A 21,327-nucleotide genomic window follows, 5' to 3' on the forward strand; every position below is an offset into this window, starting at 1 on the left:
TCTATTTTCCCGAATGTTGCTACCGAGGGTAAAAATAATAAGATATTTATCCGTTTGCGTACGGTTATGAAATCGCGGAAAGTTTACACAATCTTCTTACGTATTACGGGAGAGAAAATAATATTATATTTATACGTAATCGTAAAACATGAATCTTGTTAGTGTATATAATTATCAAATGAGAATCTAGAATGAAATTATTATTCGCTTTAAAAAGTATGCTGCAGCCAGTTTTTTCACCCAAACTTACTGAACTTCGGTTCGAATTATTTATTAATTAGTCAATCGCGATTCTGAACTGTTCTTACTCAGTATTGACTCTGGCTAACGAATAAAAACCAGAAAACTATTTTAGTGTATACTGAATATTGAACCGTTTCACATTTACAGTAAATTGCTATCCGAAACCGTAAGAAACAACTTTTTCATCGTTCTCAATAAAAATTTCAAGTTTCTTCGAAAATTTCTTCAAAAAAAAAAAAAAAAAAAACACGCGGTTCTAAAGTATTTGTTAAATTTCCAAATTATCCGGTGTTCAAAAAACACATCGACAGGAGACTGTCCTTTTTTTTATAATTTATTTCTCGTGTATGATTTTTTTTTTGTTCCAAGAAACATCGTTCGACAGTAGAAAAACCTCAATAAAAACCAATGAATCGATTTCAACCGAACGAAGGGATCCGAACAAAACATTTCTCATTCGCCGCCATCAGCTGACCAACAGATTCGGTAAATTCGAACATTATTTTTTACTTTCATACATACCATACTGTAAAAAATATACCGCGTTGATAACGTTGAAAATAATTCATTATTAATACCGTGTTGTAAAAGTGGTCGAAAGGCGAGGCGGTGAGGGAGAGGGGGAGGGGGAGGGGGAGGGAGGTGCGCCTGCAGGGAGGAATGAGTCGCCAGGCATACGCAGAGCCACACACGGGGCAACGTAATATCTAATTTACCGATCGAGGAGATTGACCCGAAACTCGGGGTCTCCACGGCTCGTGAGCATCATCTGCGGGGGTCGAAATCCCCTTCCCCCTCCCTCTTCCACCACGCCCCCGTCCCCCTCCGGACCTTCGGCCCTTCAGCCCTTCAGCCAGCTCGTGGTCAGCGCAGAAGGGAGGGCCAGGTGGCTGAGAGGGCGACTACCGTCGTTCCTCTCCCTCTCCTTCTTCCTCTTCCTCCCTTACACTCCCCCCCCCCCCCCCCACCCCCCAACCCCCACCCCACCCCCTCTCGCTCATTCTCTATTTCTCCGGCAACGCGATGATGTGATCGTGCCATATGCCGCCGGCGCCCTTTTCACTCCCTCTCTCTCTCTCCCTCTCTCTCTCTCTCTCTCTCTCTCATTTTATTTCCCGCGACGTCGGCGTCGGCGGTGAAATTCCGGCCCTATACCCTACAGACCAGGTATATATATATATATGTATATATATATATGCCTAGGTATAATGTATAATCGTCGGACGTTGTCCGCGCCCCCGAAACGCCGCAGAGATAGACGCGGGAGGTAAGGGCCCTCCTTCTCCTTCTGCCTAATTAATTCTCGGCCCTTTGTTCCAACGGAAATTCACCCCGAAACTGTTTCTGCCTGTTGCCCTTGTATACTCGTAAAGTTTTATCTCTCGGCCACGTTCGCCATGCATGGATGTAATCGATGTGCTGTATTGCATGGATTCGATAAGTTTCCAACTTCTCGTTTGTACGTTTTCAGGGTGAGATGGATAGTTGTCGCAAGCACCACGATAGCGAAGAGTTGAGTTTTCCATATATCTACACGTTTTGCATGCCCAGAGAATCACCTCCGATCATTTTCGACGACGATATCTCGAGAACGAGTTGCCGGATTTCAATGATTTTCATCTCAATCAACGCTGCTTTTCCAAACTTAGAAATGGTTAAATTTTTGCTCCGATCGGTTGGCCGCTTTTTTAGTTATTCAGATTTGGATGAAAATTGGTACCTACTCGTCGGTTTGTTGAACGACAGAAATTGGTAGGAGGAAATTTTTTGGGTCACCGATAACGGATTACAAAATTGTAAAAAATTATGTAAAATGGCGTGGGTATAATTTTATGCAATTTTGTCGGGTCAAGTTCTAATTATAATTTCACACAAACTTAGCGTACAGAAACCTCTTTTTTTCCTGGTCTTCGATAGTATAGGTACGAATTCGACGGCATCGTTGAAAATTTTTACAAAATATCGTACTGTACAAATTCCATAAATTATTTTTCTTTCACAATACAATATTGAACGCCTAAGCTTGCTCCAAGTGTTTAAACACGGAGAATAAGAATAAGAAAAAAAAAAAAATGTAGCCTGAAACGTTATAAGTCGAAAAAAATGCACTCGCTATGAATTTTCACGAAAATTACGTTCATTTTCTTTCTCCCTCTCTTATCCGCATATTTGTCCATCTATATAGATGCACTTAATATATCTACGCATCGTGGCTCGGGGGGTTCGGGGAACCCTCGGGAAACCCTCGGGTATCCTGGAAGGCACCCCGTGAAGCATAACCGAGGGCTGAAAGCGATACGTTTGTATTTGCCATTGGCCGGATGTGTCTTACCATTATTGCCGGTTAATCGGCCGCGTTATTTCGGTCTATTCAATCCTCGAGACTTTTGACCTTGCTCGTTTCGCTTGTCAATGATCAATTTTGTTCGGTTTTTATCCTCATTCGGAAATTAACACGCGATTTCTCCAATCCACGTTATTAAAAGCCCCCAAATTAACCCCGGAATGATACACTGAAGTGAGTTTATACCCCACGGTGATTTCAAATCTCCCGCCAAAGCAGGTATTCTTAGAATCAAGCCGGAAATCGAAACATTTTTCACACACTTTTTGGAATTATCAAAAATTTTCAAATGGTACCGAAACGAAGAAAATGTTTTATTCAAAAATCTCCCCGTTTGTTGCAACGACGATACATTTTTGTCTCGGTGTATAGTTAGGTGGTAAAAAAAGAAGATATATATACCATTCCAGGGTTAACTGTCGTCTTAAGGCACAATGCTAGGCGAATTACTCACACTTTCATAATCCTCTCAAATTCTCTGTCGAATTATGCTTATCGACTTTTTCCCTCTAGCAGGTGTTCGTCACTTTCCTTTATTTCCATTTCAATTGTAATTTCGCAGACTTTCTTTTCATCTAGTTTAGAAAATGATTTATTGTTTGTTGCTAAAAGTTGAGTGAAAAAATTCACAAAGCAAGAGCCAATTAACGTTGAACTTGTATGGAGTAAATAGGTTGAAAAGTGTAAATATTTCGAAAATTAAGTTTTTGTTTTGTTTCAGGGAAAGATAAGGGTCGTATTCTGTACGACCGTCTGCCCAAATACTGTGAGGGGCTGGTTTGAGCGGTCGAGACAATAGTGATTATCCATCGATCAAACATCAATTAAACCAAGCCTTATTATACGCTATTTGTGCGTACGTACGATACACGTATATACTAATACTCATGTAAATATATACTGTTATACGTATTAACATGCGTCAGTTAAACATCAGTAGTTTATCGGAAGAAGGATATTTCATTCCGTAGTAGGTCACCGATTTTTATCGTCCGTTGTGAAACTTTTCGTTTTCCTCGAAACAGCGAACGTGTCGCGAATTGTAATTTCGATCAGCGAGAGAAATTTTTTTTTTTTTCCCATTTCGAGCCAAAATTTTGCGAGTAACGAAAAGAGAGGATGAGAGAGAGAGAGAGAGAGAAAAAAAAAACAAACAAATTCTCCATTTTGATAATAACATACGGATTACTTGTGCAATTATTACCTACAGGGAAAAAGTTTCAGAATCAACGGAATTACGTTGCACATTTCGCGTTGCGTAATAATTTTTATTTCATTTCACATTATTTTCGAAATACCAATTAACCAACGCGTACAACGTATACGTCGATTAAATGCAAAAGAAGAAAAGAAAAAAAAAAAAAGAAAATATGCACAAATTGCATGCTGACAGAGAATAACCGTGCGATAAAAATATCATTCCCCTCGGTATGAAGTATTGTTTGCAATATCAATAACTTTGTACAGGCAATAATTACGAAGTGTATAATAAGAAATTTTTTAGAATAATGTCAAATATTAACACGTCTCAATCGTAACGACGAACAGAAGAACCAGACGGTACTCGGTAGAATTAAATTAAAGGGGAAATTAATTCGTATTAAACTTTTTTCTCGGTACTTGTAATTTGTACAACATTTTTATATTACAACAATATCAAGAGGGAGAAATCGAATATACGTATATGGTGCGATATATGCGTAATGTTGCAACGCAACATATATATATATATATATATATATTAATTATATGCGTGCATGTAATGTGTATATATGTATGTATTTAACCCCGCGCGGTGTCTCGCGGAGTTAACTAATGACGTCATCAGTCACCTGGTGACTCTCCCCGAGGCAACTCGACGTTCGAAGAACAACCCCGTCGACTCTGTTACGGTGAGAACGCTTACAATTCGTTCCGCAGCGAGGGAATGGAGCGGAATTATTCACGCGATGAATCGGAGCACCGCGACTCGACATTTCCTATTTTTATTTCCCTCCTTTCCTCAACTTTCTCGTCCGTATAACACTGCCGCGACCGACTCGCTTCTTCATTTTTTAAAACCCAATTCTTTGACAAATATTACACTTAGAAGAATGAAAAGTAAGTGAAAAAGCTGAGCAATTCGTGTGATGTGAGAATTTGAATTTTATCTTATATTTTTTCTTTGAACGATATCGATAAAGAACGAATCATAGGTAAGAAAAATTAAGGAAGCATGTACAAATTTTGGTAATTTATCACTGTTAAATCAATCATTACACGCGATCGGGGTTTGTTTTGTTAAACAAATACGTTGATCGAACTTCGTTTCGATATATTTATCATCGGAATCAATTATTTGGAAGTATCGTTGTCGGCAATGACGTTGTTAATATCGTTCGGTGACATGTTTTTCTTTGCGGTACCGTCGATATTTCAAAAACGTTTCAAAACGATTTAGATATTTCAAATTTGGAGACTCCTTGTTATTTCACCCCACTTCTTCTTCGATCAATGAATTTTTTTCTCGGTCGAATCAAAGTGTCGTAAATTTTCGAAATCGATTAATTGAAATCAACTTCCAACAGTCGATCGTTATCCAATGAAAAGTGAGCGGGAAAAATAGGTTTTCACTACACGTTTTGTCATCGTGGAAAGGAAAAAATCTGTCGGTTGGTCCGACAAACTTTTCGAAAACAACCGAGTGAAAAATCTGAAAATGATAAAACTTGGCAGCTGAATGAAAAATATTTGAAAGAAGAATCGGAACGAAAGAGAAATTTCTGTAAAAAAAAAAAAAAAAAAAAAAAAAATAGAAGATAATACTTTCTCCAAATTTCAAGTGAACCGTATGATCCGATTTTGAGATATCGTGAACGCTGCAAAATTTTTTATCGATCTAAACGGCCGACGTTTATAGTCAATAACACTGCAATGTTTCTCATCAATTGATTATATTAAAAAAAAAAAGAAAAAGAAAAAATCTCTCGAGTGGGTCAGAAGTGGCAAGAAAGGTTGTTCCGGAGCACGTCTCACTCAGCTGATCGCGTCTTTATCGGTGCATGGTGTGTGTATGGTGGCGTGCAGCGGACCAAAGACCCGTGCGAAGCCTTATGGCAGGCTTTGAAGTTGTCCTGCGTGAGCTAAAACCGACTCACGCAACCTCACACCCCCGCACTAACCGATTTCTGTGTCTTCCCGCTTAAAATGCGGATCTCAGCTTCGAGCTGTCCCGAGCACAATTGCTATAGAAGTGTGAGAAATTGTTCGTCCATATTATTTATCGCAAAAAGCAGCAGAAAACTACGGAGTGGGAGAAAATAAACGCCTTTCATTGTTTTTCACGATTTATACGATCGCTGTGATAACAGGGGGTCGATGATTCGTGCCTCTGGAGTTTTTCTTGTCGCTTATTTTCACCCTCTTAATCATCCGCTAATTACAAACTCTCCGCAATGATATTACCCTACAGATGCTGAATTGCAGAAATGATATTCATCGTCTCGGTGCATCGGGCTTGTGTATCGTTGTTGGTGTACTCGCTGCGAAAAACACGAAAAATTTATGCAAAGTACCACTTGTCACCCGGCAATTCCTCGAATAACCCCTTTTCCATCCCCTCGATACAAGCCGTATTATTCACGCGCGCAAAATATTGTGTTCCATTTCAGTGTCCAGACGAGATATCGTTGGTGTTGCCGTATCGATTTTCAAACGGTACAGATTTTATTCACTCCACGGTTTTACGAAAAAGAAATTCAATCACTAAACTATCGATTAACATCAGCGAAGTAAAATTGTGCAAACAGATGTGGAACAGAGGGAATATTTAGTTCATTTTGTCTACTGAAATCGGTAAGAAATCGCGTCCTGTTCACTGGATTATTCAAAGATGATTGTAAGATTTTCCAATAATCTTCAGTCAGAATCGCAATTGCAAAATTCCCGCGTCTCTGCTTCACTCGCAACGGCGCGTGGGCGTCCTGCCGATTTTTTGCGATCGGTGATCTGCGGCGGATGATAAAGAGCCGAGCTATTTGGGTCGATCGTCGGTGTTCTCGGATCTCTGCGGTAGTTGGTATTGTGCTCAATTCGCGCTTACAGATTGCGGCAATTATAAATACACGGGATTGAATCTAGTCCGTCAGTCAGCTGCAAGTTTATATAATACAGAGAGATCGGCAAATCGATCCCGCCCACTGCATAAAACAAATTGCGAAATAAATCGGTTGCGAAATTATCCCGGCTTCGTTCAACTCGCTAATCGCCCGAGACAAAGGGCTGCTCGGCTATTCAATCCGGTCTGTTTCACCGATTTCCGCAGATCCAAGATCTTTAGAAACTCTTCACTTATTATTTTTCGAATCGGTATTGATCTGCAGTTTTCACTCGAGACTAGCTGCTCAAACGCCACTTCGTGAACTTATAGATTGTTTGATAAATTGCTGGAAAAAATTTATCCCTCAACCGATTTTTCAGCGTGATCTGATTTACCGATTTCGGTAGAACTGCGATCTGTAGAAACTTTTCTTATCGACCGAGTGTCTAATCCGAAACTGTACAAGCTCTGTTTCACGAATTTAGATACTTTGATAAATTGTTGGTCAAAATTTATCGCTGAAACATAATGTATTTTTCTTTCTGTTGTACTTGTATTGTGTGGGTACGTGTAAATACAGGCGATAAGGAATTGATATTTGTCAAGTGGAGTGTATTTTTTTCTTTTTAATTTTTTCACGTCCAAGCGATTCATTAATTCCGCAAAATCGCAGGTAGCCGGTCACCCGTGCAATTACAGTAGGTACAACACACCCGGATTGTGGGGGGTGGCTTGTATTTATATGCATAGAAATCTGATATATGTATGATGTGCCAACCTCTTGCCGTACTTTTTTATCGGTCTAATATGCATATATTCAACCAGCGGCAAAGGTCCACTTAGACAAATTAAGTACACGTTATTAGACGCAGTTAATGCAGCACGAGCCGAGGTGGGATAACGGATATAATTCTTATCGCCCTTGTACGGAGAGTATAAAACAAGAAACGTAAAAATGTTATCGTGGATAAAAAAGTGAAACCGGAATCCGCCGAGTTCGGCAACTCAGGCCTGCAATTTTTGAATTTTTCAATATGTCTGCAAAATCGACGAACTGATTATTCTTGTAAAAGTTCATACGGTGTGAAAAAATATTCAAGTGATTATTATACGGATAGGAATTGATTGAACAATCTATTTAAGTGGTGTTTAAAAATTGAATATTTCATTCCTTTTTGTATCTCTTAATTTTTTGTAAGAAAGTCGTGATTTCTGCGCAGAGCTGGGAGCGAAAAAATAACAGTCCGTGTCGCATGTGGGTAGCATAAATGAGGTAAAGCTGATTGCACAAGCCCGTGCAGTAAAATACGAAACGTGCCAATTACGGCGTATATACCTCAAACGGGTAATAAGGTAGGGCCTTGAGTAAGAAGGGTTCCTTTTTAATTAAGATAATTGCTCCCGTAGAAGCGATTATACCGCCAAACTTGGTCGATAATCATTCGTATTTCATTGATCAGAAACTGTTGTTATAACACGAAGTTTTCAAGGCTTCCGAATCATCGAGGGAGACATTTTTTTCCTCGATTTATCGATGACGGAACGATCGGATTACGTTTTGAATTCGAAACGCACAGCTGCTGCATCGTGCGGTAAATATTTTTCCATCGAAAATTTGAAGAACAAGAAAACACACTTCACGATGTCGTTGTGGCACAAATAACGAGGGGATCGTGTATTTTTTAATGGCGAAAACTATCCGCCTGATTTGCATTTAATCGGTTCCCGCTGGACGATATTACCGGTATAACCACTTGATAAATATCGCTCATTAACGATACTATTAAGAAAAAAACGTGCAATTAGTTCACCCGCTGCACCCTGCACATTATTACTCATACTATATGTAAGTATATTATGTACGTTATACGCCATGGTTAACGATTTTCTGGTTGAAGGTTTTTCACCTTTTTGATTTTTCAAAAATTATCAACACGATATAAGAATGATTTTATGGCGAAACTTGGATAATTTGATAACGATAACGAGCCTAGGAATCGTCATTTCGGTGCAGTGGTCAGGTGCACTTCCGGTTCGCGAGCAACCCTGTGAGTGACGTATTCAATTTATTAATTTAATCAGGTGAAGCAGCTGCAGAACGAAATGAATAATGGCGATAGATAGATTACGGTCGAGCGGCATGAGCAGGGGCTCCGGCTCATAATACATACTTAAAGATATAGAGATATAATATGCAGGAGCCGAGTGTGTTGCTTATATCGTAGGTACGTGTGCTGTAGACATTAAACGAGAACGGTGGATCCGAACCCCGCTGCTCGACGTTGGATTGCGCAACTCGAATATCATCCACGTCCTAATTGAGACGCTCTGACGATGAGGATCGAAAATTAACCAAACGATTTTTATAATTTTATCTAAATCGGTTATCGCCCAACCGATCGGGATCAGCCGAGTCTCTCATATCGAATCGATTTATCCCCCCCAGTTGGAAATGAACCTTGGACGGTATAAAACTAGTCGCAGACCATTTTTCCGATCAACTGATACCTACAACGATTTTTTTTTTTTTTTCTCTCTTTCAAAGGTAGTAAACGAGATAAGGAAAATTTGGTCTCTCTTTCGACTTCGGTTCTTCGAAAATTTCCTGAGATGCGGTGACGAGAGTTCGGGGCAAAAAGCTCCGGGTCACGTGCACCTACCGTGATGAATTTCAGGTCCATGGTTACCATAACCAAGTTGAGGAAGAAGATGAAGCGAAGATACGCGGGGCTGCGGTTTAGTTTCCCAGTCAATCTCGGCCGGTCCCGCAGTGTGTGAATTCATTAGTCGACGAGTTGCGCGGGCTTTCGATTAAAACATCGGAAGAGTGACGAATTGTCTAATGAGGATTTGATGCGCATGCGCGGTAGGTAATTAGTCCGCCCGTCGTTATTAATGGTCCGACCGGGACCACGACGGTCCTCTTTGCCCGGGAATTTCATCCCGCTCCGGGAGTCTAGGCCCGAGTCTAGTCCATGAGGCCTGGACCATTAGACCAACGTCCTCATCTCCTTCGTCTCTCCCTCGCTTCCCCTCCGTTCCTGCGACCGGGACAGATTACACCCGCACCATTTACTGCCTAATGGTACGCGCCCGATAACCTTTTCCGCAATTCTTCCGCTGCAGCTTGGATTTGACAATAACTTAAACCCAGACTTGCCGTTGTATCGACACTTGAAGTCGGGCTAGAGAAGCTCATCTTAAATGGATTCGAGTCACTTGCTCAGTGTGCACCTGGATTGTTTTAACCGAAAAAAAGTCCAATAATGTACCAGTGCTAATTGAGTCATAATCTTTTCATGTCTCCCCGTCAAATACCTTTCGCAGTTTTAATCACTCTTCGAATCTTACAGTATCGGCAGCAGATGAGTTTTGAATATCGGATTTGCCAACAACTTCAATCCAGACTTGAAGTCGGTCTAAAGAGTTTTTCGTTAAACCAATTGAAGTCACTTGCTCAGTGAGTACTTAAATTTTTTTGGTTAAAAAGAGGTCCAATAATGTACCAATGCAAATCAAGTCAAATAGCTGTCCAAGTTTTACTCGCTCTTCGAATCCTACACTATTGGCAGCATCAACTTGTATACACGATCAAACCTGATCTATTAGACCAGTTGAGGTGTACGTAATCCACTGATGCTAAATACGAAGGAAAGTCATTCTCGTGACGATTGTAGTTTGATACATCCGTGAGACGGAAATCGCGAGGTGGTGAGGAACAAGAACAAGAAAAAATCAAGATAAAAAAAGTAAAAAAAAAAAAAAAAATACCATCAGCTTGTGGGATTGCACAGATGTCGGCGCACGAGAGACTTCAAAGTGCCGTGACCTCGCGGTGAACCGGATAGGATCTTTTGTCGTCCTGGGATCGGTACCGCACACACCAGTGTCTTTCTACGTCTCAGGCGCATTGTTCGATTTGCAGATCCCTCTCTTATTCCATGGTGAGGCGAGAAAAACCACCCGAAGGAGACAAAGAAGAGCGAGAAAGAGGAGCAAGAAGAAGCAGCAGCAGCAGCAGAAACGGTGCCAATAATAAGACTAAGTGGCGTCGCTCGGTTAATTGCGGGGAGTTGCGCACCTTGGTTCGAAGATCGAGTGTGTGGGACGCGCTAAGCGCTACCCGAGATCTCTTATCATCCGGGACCCGGGTGCTCGCGACGGTGTGCGCCGATTTCCCACCTACTACCGAGCCGACGGCACCGTTCCCAGATCCCGTCTCGCGACGTCCACCACCTCTACCTCCTCCTCTTCCTTCTTCTTCTTCTTCTTCTTCTTCTTCTTCTTCTTCGACTTCTGCTTCTGCTCCTCGGCGAAAAATTACCCCGACGTTGCGTCCCCTGGTTTTAACGGGAAGAGCGAGAAAGGAGGCTAATTAATTCAACCACAAGATCCTGGAGGAACTGTAGTGCAGCAAGTTGACCATCGGAACTTTGAAAAGAATGGAAACCGACCCAACGGACTCTTAAACACATTCCTAGATCTGGTTCTGGAGTCACATTTTCTCACCGTACCAACTTGTGTTACTATAGTGTCAATATCTTTTTGCTCCGCTGCGAGAAACCCTCCTGCAATAATCTGTTCGGAGATCTTATTACTAGACCGATGGTCTCAAGACACTGTGTATGGTTTGGAGTGAATTGTAATTCATTGTCAGTGGCACGGTCAGTCACTTCCGCGTTTTCGGTGGTTCCGATTTTACACCAGCGGAGCGGAGCAAGCTCTGCGATTTCGCCGATTTCGGATCGACGGAGGGCTGCGCAGGGAGAGACGAACTACTTAGCGATGTTCTTAAAAGCGGCACCGAGAGATTGCGTCCGAAGATATCCACGGGGGGCTGGCCGCTAGTGTATGCAAGTCGTTCCGATCAGGCCGAGGGTTACACGGCGAGGAACTGCATGGTGTTAGGTGTTCCCTGGAGTTGCGATCGCGGGCTGGAAGTTGCCTGCAGGGTGAGAGTCGAGAGGAGAGAAGCAGAAGAAGAAGAAGAAGAAGAAGAAGAAGAAGCGTGCAAGGACCGGCGTATAATCGAGGATCTGGCAATATATCACCCGGGTACGAGAGAGCCGGCAGTCGGGCTGACCGGGTGGACGTCCTGCAGGCCGGCGAGTAAGCGAACAGTGCGGGTGATCGAAGGAGGGAAGGAAGCTGGAGGACGCGACGATTCGACGGTGCGCCTGCACGCCGAGAAATACGGTAGCGCCCCGTACTGCTGCAGCATTGTTCACACCGTTTTAATAGCTATTCATTGTCAGCATCCCGGGATCTTTTTGGTCGCCAACCGAGTGTCGCCCGATCCTCTGATACCCGGGACCTGCATCCTTCGACTCGAGCACCAGCCACCCGCTTCCTCCGATCAGCTTCGTTACCCATAATGCTCCGATTGAGCTGGGATTGCCGTCCTGCTGGGATAAGATTCCTAAGAATCCTTGGAACAGAGTTCAGGAAAACATGTCCTTTGAATCGTACGGATGTATACTTGTACGCTCTGATGGACCTGAAGTTGCGATCAATCAAGGTTGATTCAAGTCTTGAATAGACAGACATACACGAACACAGAGGTTAGCGAAAACCTCGGGATGGTCTTCATGCTGACTGATGATGGACCTTAAGTTGTGATCAATCAAGTTTGACGGAAGACACAAACAGTCACCGATAGTGTCCAATAATGTATAAATAGGTCATTGGAGGAAGTTGAATGTTCCAAACTGACCAGGTTTTAAAGATCCTTCAAGAACTAGGGATCGAAGCTCAGCACCAGTGATAATTTTGGGTTTCGATCGTATCATCGGGTATAAGTATCTCTCCGAGAGCGAATGGGATGTATTTGCAAGGCCGAGTTTCATCGCCGATTATTATTTCTAACCGCGCGTGGGGTGAATTAAGCGGAATGAAAGGATGCGGGAGAGGATTATCGAAGAAGAAGGGGCAGGTTGGCAGGAGTTCGACAAGAATGGCAAGGGGCGTTGCACACGGCACCCGCTGGAGCAGCTTTTCTCGCAGTTCTTCTCTATGCCAGCCACGGTATTCCCGCCTTATCCTCTCGAACCCCCGGACATTGTTTTGCTTCGAGTATTGTTTCCACAAGAAGACTAAACGACTCGTTCGCGTGGAACATCGTTCTTGGAGCCGTACCAAAATTCTGTGATAATTACCGTATATATGTGCTCGATTCAGATTAGACTCTGGTACAAAGCATTAAAGAGGTACCCGATTCTATACAACCTCGGGTTGAACTCGGTCTGGACTGGAAGCAGAAGGACGAAGAGAGGAAAGCCATAGAGGGGGGAATCCAAATCTCCTCGTCCAGGCGATGAGACACTCCATAAAATCAACATTCGACTCACCTTGGAAGTAGCTCTTGGTTCGCAAGTAGCTCACGCTTAGCCTGAGGATGCTTAGCCGGTCGAGTTTGCTCAGTATATTCTGCTCGAAGGGTAGCAAGGACGCGAGAGTGTCCAGCTCAGCGTTTAGTCGTTCGCGGTGCCGTTTGCTTGGGTTCGATTTAGTCACCCCATCCTTCTGCGGTGGCTTCAAACTGCAAAAGAACAAGAAACGTGGTCAGCGAGTGAGATCGTCTCACGATACTCCGGGTAACAACCGGCGCCTGTCGCACCTGCCCCGAAATCCCCGAGGATGCTTGGCTCCTAGGGATTACCTTGTTTCGTTCCTTCAATTTCAGGGGGTTTGGCGTTAATGACGAGTGTCGGATCGTGGGTAACGATCCGAGCCTCGGAAGGTCGTGATGGTTGCTGGCTGTACATGCGCACCGTTGATATTAGTTTTTAATTATGGAAATCTTCGGTCTCTCCTCTCTCTTTCTGTCTCTCTCTTCCTCTTCTTTGATGGAATCGTTACTAATATCCTCGTCCCGTTCCGGAGGGGCACCGCTGCGTTTACTGCGCCGCCGTTCGCCCGTCGGATTCCCTCCGTGATATCACAGGACAATTAAAAGGTCGTAATTAACCCGCGGAGGCCGGACTCTCGGTGCCTGATTGACACGATGAGACGCGACGGTGCATCCTACTATATATGAAAATAAGCCCCGTGCGTTCAACTCGGTGACGGGGAACCGTCGTAAGATTCCGGGTTTACGACTTTTCTTCGTAAGAGGTTTTGCCCACGAAACTCGAACGGAAAATATCCATATATGTGGATGGGAGCCGAAAGGGTGGAGGGACTATACCAAACAGGGCGGCGATTCATTTCACCTATAAAATCTCTGAGTTACGAAACTTTGGCTCACCGCTCATGACTGACGGCTGCAGTTACATCGTGCCGCGGTTCTCGGTCTATACCCATCAGCGGAGTCAGGGTAGCCCTTTCACCCTACCTTCATCATATCCATGTATAACCGCGCTGGGAGATTCAGAGGGAAATAAGTTGAAGAAGAAAAGAAGAGGAAAGTGGAATGGAGGAAATGGTGATATCCAATAATGACACGAGGACATGACCACTTTACAAATCCTTCCATTCATCATGTTTCTTTGTTAGATCGAGTTGTCTATGCGTCTATACACCCCCAATGAACATCCCATCCAAGGTTCAGGTGATGCGAAACTATAAGAGGAAGTGTATTCCGCTTCCCGAAGAGTTCTGACAAACCCAGATGGAAAATGAAATTGTTGGTATTGATAAAAATTTGAATACTACTAGGAGTATGTAACGGGAAAATAGTGTAGTCGTGGATCATTAGTTGCCAGAGCGGTGCGTCCATTACCGGAGCAATGCAGCGGCCGTGGCGAATCTGTCGAAATGTTATTTTTATTTTTTTTCTACTCCAATCCCTGTGAAGCTGGAGCGTCCTAAGAGAGGGCCAGAGCTCTTCACTGTTCCTAACTATTAGATTCTTCGCGGTAATCAACCGGCTCCAACACCAAAGCGTGTAATGCAGCGTTATAGGCAATAATTACAACGCAGTGAGGTTATAGGACGTTGCTCATGTCCGTGTGAATGTGTCCGCGTATAGGAGTTTGAAAATTAGTTAAAACAGACGTCGAATGTCTCGAATAGGCTTCAACTACGGCAAATAAAAATTCGTGGATAGAGATTGAGAGGGGGGGGAGCACCGTTGCCTCTTTAATCCGGTACCACGTAATCGCTCTGGGACCATAGCAGTGCTCGAGTACTTACCAAATTAATATGCAGAATCAAATTTTACGGATTTACTCTCCTCGGGACTGTTTGTTTAATTGAAGGAGGCGGTCCCGTGGGAAACACTCGGGAGGTGGTTCGGGGCGGAGGGGGGGACGAGAAAAAGGATGGGAACTCAAAGACACCGGCTCGGGCTGTCAAACGAAGGCGTATACTTAACCACTATACGAATAATTATTATTCTTACAGCGTGTACAATTAAAGAGCGAGGAGATGCTTCCCCGACGTACATCCAGCTCTGTATAACCTGTATTAATATCCTCTCCGTTTGTTCACGTAACTCCACATCCGAGACAGGAATACCTCGCACAACTGAGGCGTTCAGAGAACGGGCTCCAGTTCTTATCGTCGGTTATTACGAAAACAGTGTTAATGAGATATTGCCGGTCGGACGGAGGAACTCTGAAACCGCCACTTTGAACGTACAGTGGACCGTTTTGTAATCCAATTTTCTTTCACGCTGACAAATCTTTTTCGAAATCTATGCAGTCAGCGAGGTTAAAAATGACCTCGAATCCACCCCCTTTCGTGTTCACATCACCGACTGACATTGACGCCTAGGATTCGGCGTATCATACCTAGCCTAGGAGGAGACCCTTGCCTTGGTCAAAAACCAGTTTTATCCGGTTCACCGAACTTTCGGGAAACGGAACCTTTCAACTTTTGATCTGAACCCCAATGTCGGGTCAGAGCGAGATGTTCAACTCTGGGCGTCGAAGCTTAAGTGAAGTAAAGTGGGCAAAAGTCGTTCAGGTACCTCAACTTTTGAGTTTCGTTGATAAACGAGTAGGTTAGGTTACATCGAACCACCCTGACGACCTTATTGTCGTAGAGTTGAACGACAGCTAAGACTTGACGTCACTGTCAAGTCCGATCAATCTAATCTTCGGACATGACGTGATTGATAAACAATGTACAGTCATCAAGATTGAAACGAGTTTTCTTTCTATGTAAACTTTATATATCTATGGTTAACGTATCGTTTGTATCACCTGTCACTTGCGTGTCACCAGTCATTGGCACGTGAAACTTTATCAGAAAGGAAACTCGTTCCAGTTTTGATTCCAAACAAATAGTGAGACACCGTGAACCCATTGATGAACATTACCGTACAATAATATTCATGAATGCCTTAACCTTCCTGCCAACTTGTTTTCGGTCCGAAACAAAATGAGAATTCGACACCAGTCATTGTCACATAATTCGTATGGAATCGAAACTCGGATTTCATTTCGCACCGATAAAACAAGTTAGCCGAAAGGTTGAGGCATTTAAGCATTTTACCGTAGATACAAGGGTTTTCTCTTCCGTCCCTGAAGTGTGTCAGGTGTTGTTCGGCGAGTTTAGTCTATAGGCGAAGAGGAAATTCATGCATAGACGGGTTGGCAGTGCGAAGTTGGCGCTGTTGGTCGTGCGCCCAGGACTATCTTGAGCTGTGTGGTGCAGCAGGCGGAGGGGAATAGTAATTAGCTTTGTTTTGCACGTCGAGAGGAGGAACAAAAGGCGAGTGCCGCTCGCTCCGGTCTACAGCTAATGGCGAGCTAGCTCAGAGAGCTCCATGGCATGGCGTCCGCTCGCCGCTGCAGAGCGGTAATGGATTTTGTGTCATCCAATAATTAATAGAGTCGCTCGGCTGAAGGCAAAGGCAAAGGCAAAGGCAAAGGCAAAGGCAAAGGTAAAAGGCAAGGGCGCCGGGGAATAGACGGACAAGAAATTTTGAGGACGCAGATGGCGCTGCTGAGGAGGAAGACCGGATAACGGCCCCGTCGTGTCTCTCCTCTTCTCGGCTTTCCTTATTACACACCGCTGCTGAACGCGCGGTGAGGCTATAAGGTCCGAACCCCGTTCGACACGCTTTCTACCATCTAAACATTTTAATTTTATTTATAACCGCGTTATTGTCCCCGCTCTATTACCCCACCATTCACCGCGTTCCGCTGCACAATTTTCACGTCTATGCCATGTAAACGGGCTCAATAATCTCACGTATCTTTCCCATCCTCGTGCGCTTATCACGGCTATGTTTGTCCATTCGCCCTTTATTCTTGTCACCGTCGTACGGGCAAAGCTGTTTCGTTATTATCTGCGGATAATAATTATAAAAGGTCATTCTTATTCTCCGGTGATTTCTGTAAGAATGTATCGAGGGAAAATAAATTGAGAAATTTATTTTATACTCATCTGAAATTTTATTCATTGCCGGATTAATTTGATTGTAATCATATTGTAATCTCGCTTATGCTACAGTGTCAAATAAATGACCCGCGTATACCAGCGAGCTGTGAAAAAATGTCTTACACCTTACATATATTATCAAAACAAGATTCAAAGAATGAAAAAAATTTTTAGGCAGAAAATTTATGCGTCAACGGTGATCTACATAATGGCTTCTTTCTGTATTTTTATTTTATTTTTTTTTTTATCAACGCAATTAATTTGCGCAATCCGTATTGTAAGACGCGCTGCCGCATTATGTATGAGGAATTAGTTTCTTTTTTTCACTTCTTCTTCTTCATCATCTTCTTGTTTTCTCGATTTTTTTGTTTAATTTTTTTTCTTCTTCCACCTTCTTCTTTTACTGTTGAAATTATTTTCTTATCGGCGAACATCGCTATTCCGAACGACGAAGCTTTCGAATAAATTGCATCGAAGGCGCTGCGCGAGTGGTTTATATACAGTTTATACCAGAGAACAGCAATTCACGTTCTAATTTCGTTATAACGTTGCTTGCGGATAATTTATGGATCGCATTTTCCTATCTTGGAATGGTGCACATGTATACGTATGGATATGTAATATTTACAAATATACATACACAGACTAGCTCGGTGTTGCTCGTGGTCTAAAATTTGCACCGTAATATACTTACTGGCGGCAGATCAAATCGACGGAAGTGTTCCACTCCCTCCAAGGGTTTCAAATCCGGCCGCCACACCGCTGCAAACGGTGAGAGAAAACCATACGAGAGGTGCTTCTGAAAGCTCCGTGAGCGAAAACTTTTCTCTCATACATCATATATCTAGATATAGATATATACGCCTTTTGATACTCCAGACTAATTGATCACCGTCATACTTTTTCTCCCCGACGTTGTGCGCAAAATTTAACAACAAACAGAACAGGAGCCTGCAATCTTCCTTAATTATCATCGTGAATTGTTTCCCGTCATAAACGATTATCTTTGTACATTTTCTTATCCCGCGAGAAAGTTAGTTTACTTCTATGATCGCGATTAAAAGTCTTCTCGCAAAATTGCTCATGTTACGGCTGACAAAATGTTTGAGGTTAGAGACAGTTGGCAAAATTATCGCGCGTGCGCGTTAAATTTCAGCCGACGACGGATCATGCAGCTGTTAGAAATTCACTCTGTATGTACGTATATACGTGTGGCGAGAGAGTTAGAAAGGGTGAAAAAGACAGTAGCCAATAAATAATAATGAGGAGACACAATGCTTGTTCGATCGATCCATTCCACGTGGCCAAAGGCCAGACGAAATCGATTTCATTCCACGCCTCCTTTAGACCGTTGGATTATCCTTAAAAACGAAAAATACTTGTCGTGATTCTACAACCTAAACTGTACCTAAGTACATATAATTTTCAATTATGAACTGACATACGTGAAATACATAAATCGGTCGTAATTGTTTCTGCAAAAGACTTTTTCAGTTATACATTTTTAGTTTTTTTGCTATAATTAATATTCCTTATTACGTTCATTGAAATCATCATAATTGCGAGATTAATGGATAGTTGACGAAATGAAACGTGAAATGTTTCGCAGGGACAAAAGGATAGACGAAAAACAATTGTAACGGGAACATTTTACCGCGGTTGACTGTTCGATAATTTTTTTTCACGGCCAATAAAGCGAACGATGGTAGACGCTTGACTATAATTGGGGACTTCTTCTTCTCGCAGATTGTGAAAATAAATCGATCGTTTTACTCGCTAATATAAAAATCGATTCCCATGCACACGTACCGTCACGAGGCGACGCAATTCGTCTAGTATTCGTCGTTACTAGTTGCCGCATTTAACAACGGCATTCACCATCCGTCATGTAAAATAATTTCCACGCGAAGCTTTGAAATAAAGCGAAAAATAGAAATAGAATAAAACCGCAGTTCTAAGGGTACGTGCGATTTTTAGAATCATTATCAATGAACGAAAAAAAAATCACTGCGAAACGGTATCGATTCAACATTTTGCCATATTGTGGGTGAAATTTCGCCATTTATTAAACGGAATTATTGTAATTAACAATAATGATGATGATAGTTGCGCAGAAGATGGGACTTTTGAGGCAAAAAAAAAAAAAAACATAAAAATGGAAATAATGGATGGCTTCGTAATTTTGCTGTCATTCTGGACACAATTCAATCCCTAAAAAAAAAAAAAAAATACTCGCATTATATATTAATTAGCTTGTGTTACCAAATAGCAAGCTGCTTTGTCTTTTACTACATATTTCTTAAAATGTATTTATATTCACCATCGTATTTAAATACCGTTAATTTCGTCAACTTGTATACGTATAACGTTAAACATTGAACGCGATCGCGTATCGTAAATACTCGGGTAGAAAGTGTTTGTCCACGAGCTTTTGCGAAAAAATATCTTTAGAAAAATAATTTAAAAAAAAAGATACAGTTATTTTTTTTTTTTTTTCAAAAGTCGGAAGGTAAAATCAACGAACAAACAGATCGACTATCGGATATAAAGTATTACATGGTGCAAGCATTTAACCCGAGCAGCCTGTGCGTGTACAATAAAGTGCGTATACGCAGGTATTTACACATTATGTGTGTGTGTTCATAAATAAATATATGTATATTCATGCGATATGATTAACCCTACAATTCTTTCGGTGAGATAAATACTTGCGTATGTATACATACATCCATACCTACCCCGATTAACCGTAGCGTCAAATAAAACTGAATCTAAAAATCTAACCAGCCATTCGTAAATCGTGTCCCACGCGACTTCCCCCAAATAATAACAACAGTGATAACAATTCGAACGTTCAAACCTTCAATGGTCCGCACATTTTTACCCGCGAACCGTATCATGCCTATATAAAAACCTCATTATCGCATCACGCGGCGTTACATGTCAGCGTGTTTGTTAATCACGGTTGTGTATTTTTTTCTTTTTTTTTTTTTTTTTTTCTATTTCACTTCTTTTTCCTTCCTCCTCTTTCCTCGTTACTCGTTGTATTTATATTTTACCTTGTATGTACGTGGTTTTAGTGTTCCTTTTTTTTTTCACCCATTCGTTGGCACCACCCCTGTTCAGTTTTCGCCCCCGCGCCTAATCTCGGTATTTAAATTCCCAACAGGGGCGGCGGGATCGGGGGTGGAAAGGGGGGGCTGCATTAGCCGTTGTTATGCCAGGCGCTACCGTTGCCAGACATAAAAAACCCTCCTCCCCCTCTTCGTTCCCTAACCCCCCCGAAACTAAAGCCCACCTCTCTATACCCGCTGGTCTACACGAAATATCAGATCAGGTCAAACCTCGGAGCTATAAATTAACAAGAAAAAAGGAAAACGAACGATACGTACAGAGAGAGAGAGAGAGATAGAGAGAGAGAGAGAGAGAGAAGGAGAGAGAGAAAGTTCTGCAAAAAATATAAATATATATATATACATATATATAAAAATAAGCAGAAACAGTCGGAGAGAAAGAGAGAGATGGAAAATATTCCGACTCTTTGTAATCGCGTCTGATTTAAATAAAAAGGACGGTGATAAGCTCGTTCGATTTTTCCGTTTCTCGTGCGTTGTGTTGTATTCATTTATTTATTTATTTATTTTTTTATTTCTCTCCAGATACTCTGTTTCGTTTTATTTTGGACTTACTTTATTACTCTAGCCGCGACCTTATTACCGGACACAAACGCCGGTCGTCGTTACTTAATTACGCAATTTTTGCACGTGGCCCAGTCGTGGATCTAATCCTCGTTTCGTATTTTTTTTTTTTTTCACCTTCTTCTTTTTATTTTCTATAACCACCGACTTGATACTTGAAAATTTACTGAAATACATTTACGAGCGTGAGATATAAACGGCGTATTATTCGTCGATAAAACGAAACGTAGAAGTTTTTAATTAGAGAAGTGGAGAAAATAATTATCTGCAGCGTAATAGAAAAGGAATTGATAAATGACTGAAAAAAAATATGTTTCTTTTTTTTTTTTCTGTCGACTAAAATTCATTCGCGTTTCTTCTCGGGTCAATTCGAATGACTCAAAAGCCAAAAAAAAAAAAAACGTAAAATTTAACTTTACGTACTTTACCCACACGATCTATTACAAATCGAAATGAAAAAAAAGAACTGCCTTCCAACCACGGTAAGAATAAAATTACGCTGAACTCGGAGGAGAGAATTATAAATCACACATCTAATTGCTACGAATATAATACAACAAATAAAGTGTGTCTCGATCGTTTCACGACAGTCGTGATGATCGATTAAACGAATCTCATTTCGTACCATAAATGCA

The 21,327-nt window shown here is 42.0% G+C and overlaps 1 protein-coding gene across 6 annotated transcripts in view; it reads right to left on the reverse strand.

Annotated features, from left to right (window-relative positions):
• Nucleotides 1-21,327, reverse strand: part of ss (spineless) — a 134,016-nt gene that overhangs the window by 48,150 nt on the left and 64,539 nt on the right. For all 6 annotated transcript variants that reach the window (XR_006883607.2, XR_006883608.2, XR_006883606.2 and 3 more), the window contains exon 2: nt 13,013-13,203. Coding sequence is in view for 3 of the 6 variants with exons in the window: in XM_046629558.2 (XP_046485514.1) it covers nt 13,013-13,203 (191 nt within the window). In the remaining 3 variants the exon portion in view is untranslated. The remainder of the gene's footprint in view (nt 1-13,012; nt 13,204-21,327) is intronic.

Source organism: Neodiprion pinetum, chromosome 5 (assembly GCF_021155775.2).
Source record: "Neodiprion pinetum isolate iyNeoPine1 chromosome 5, iyNeoPine1.2, whole genome shotgun sequence".
Classification (NCBI taxonomy): Eukaryota; Metazoa; Arthropoda; class Insecta; order Hymenoptera; family Diprionidae; genus Neodiprion; species Neodiprion pinetum.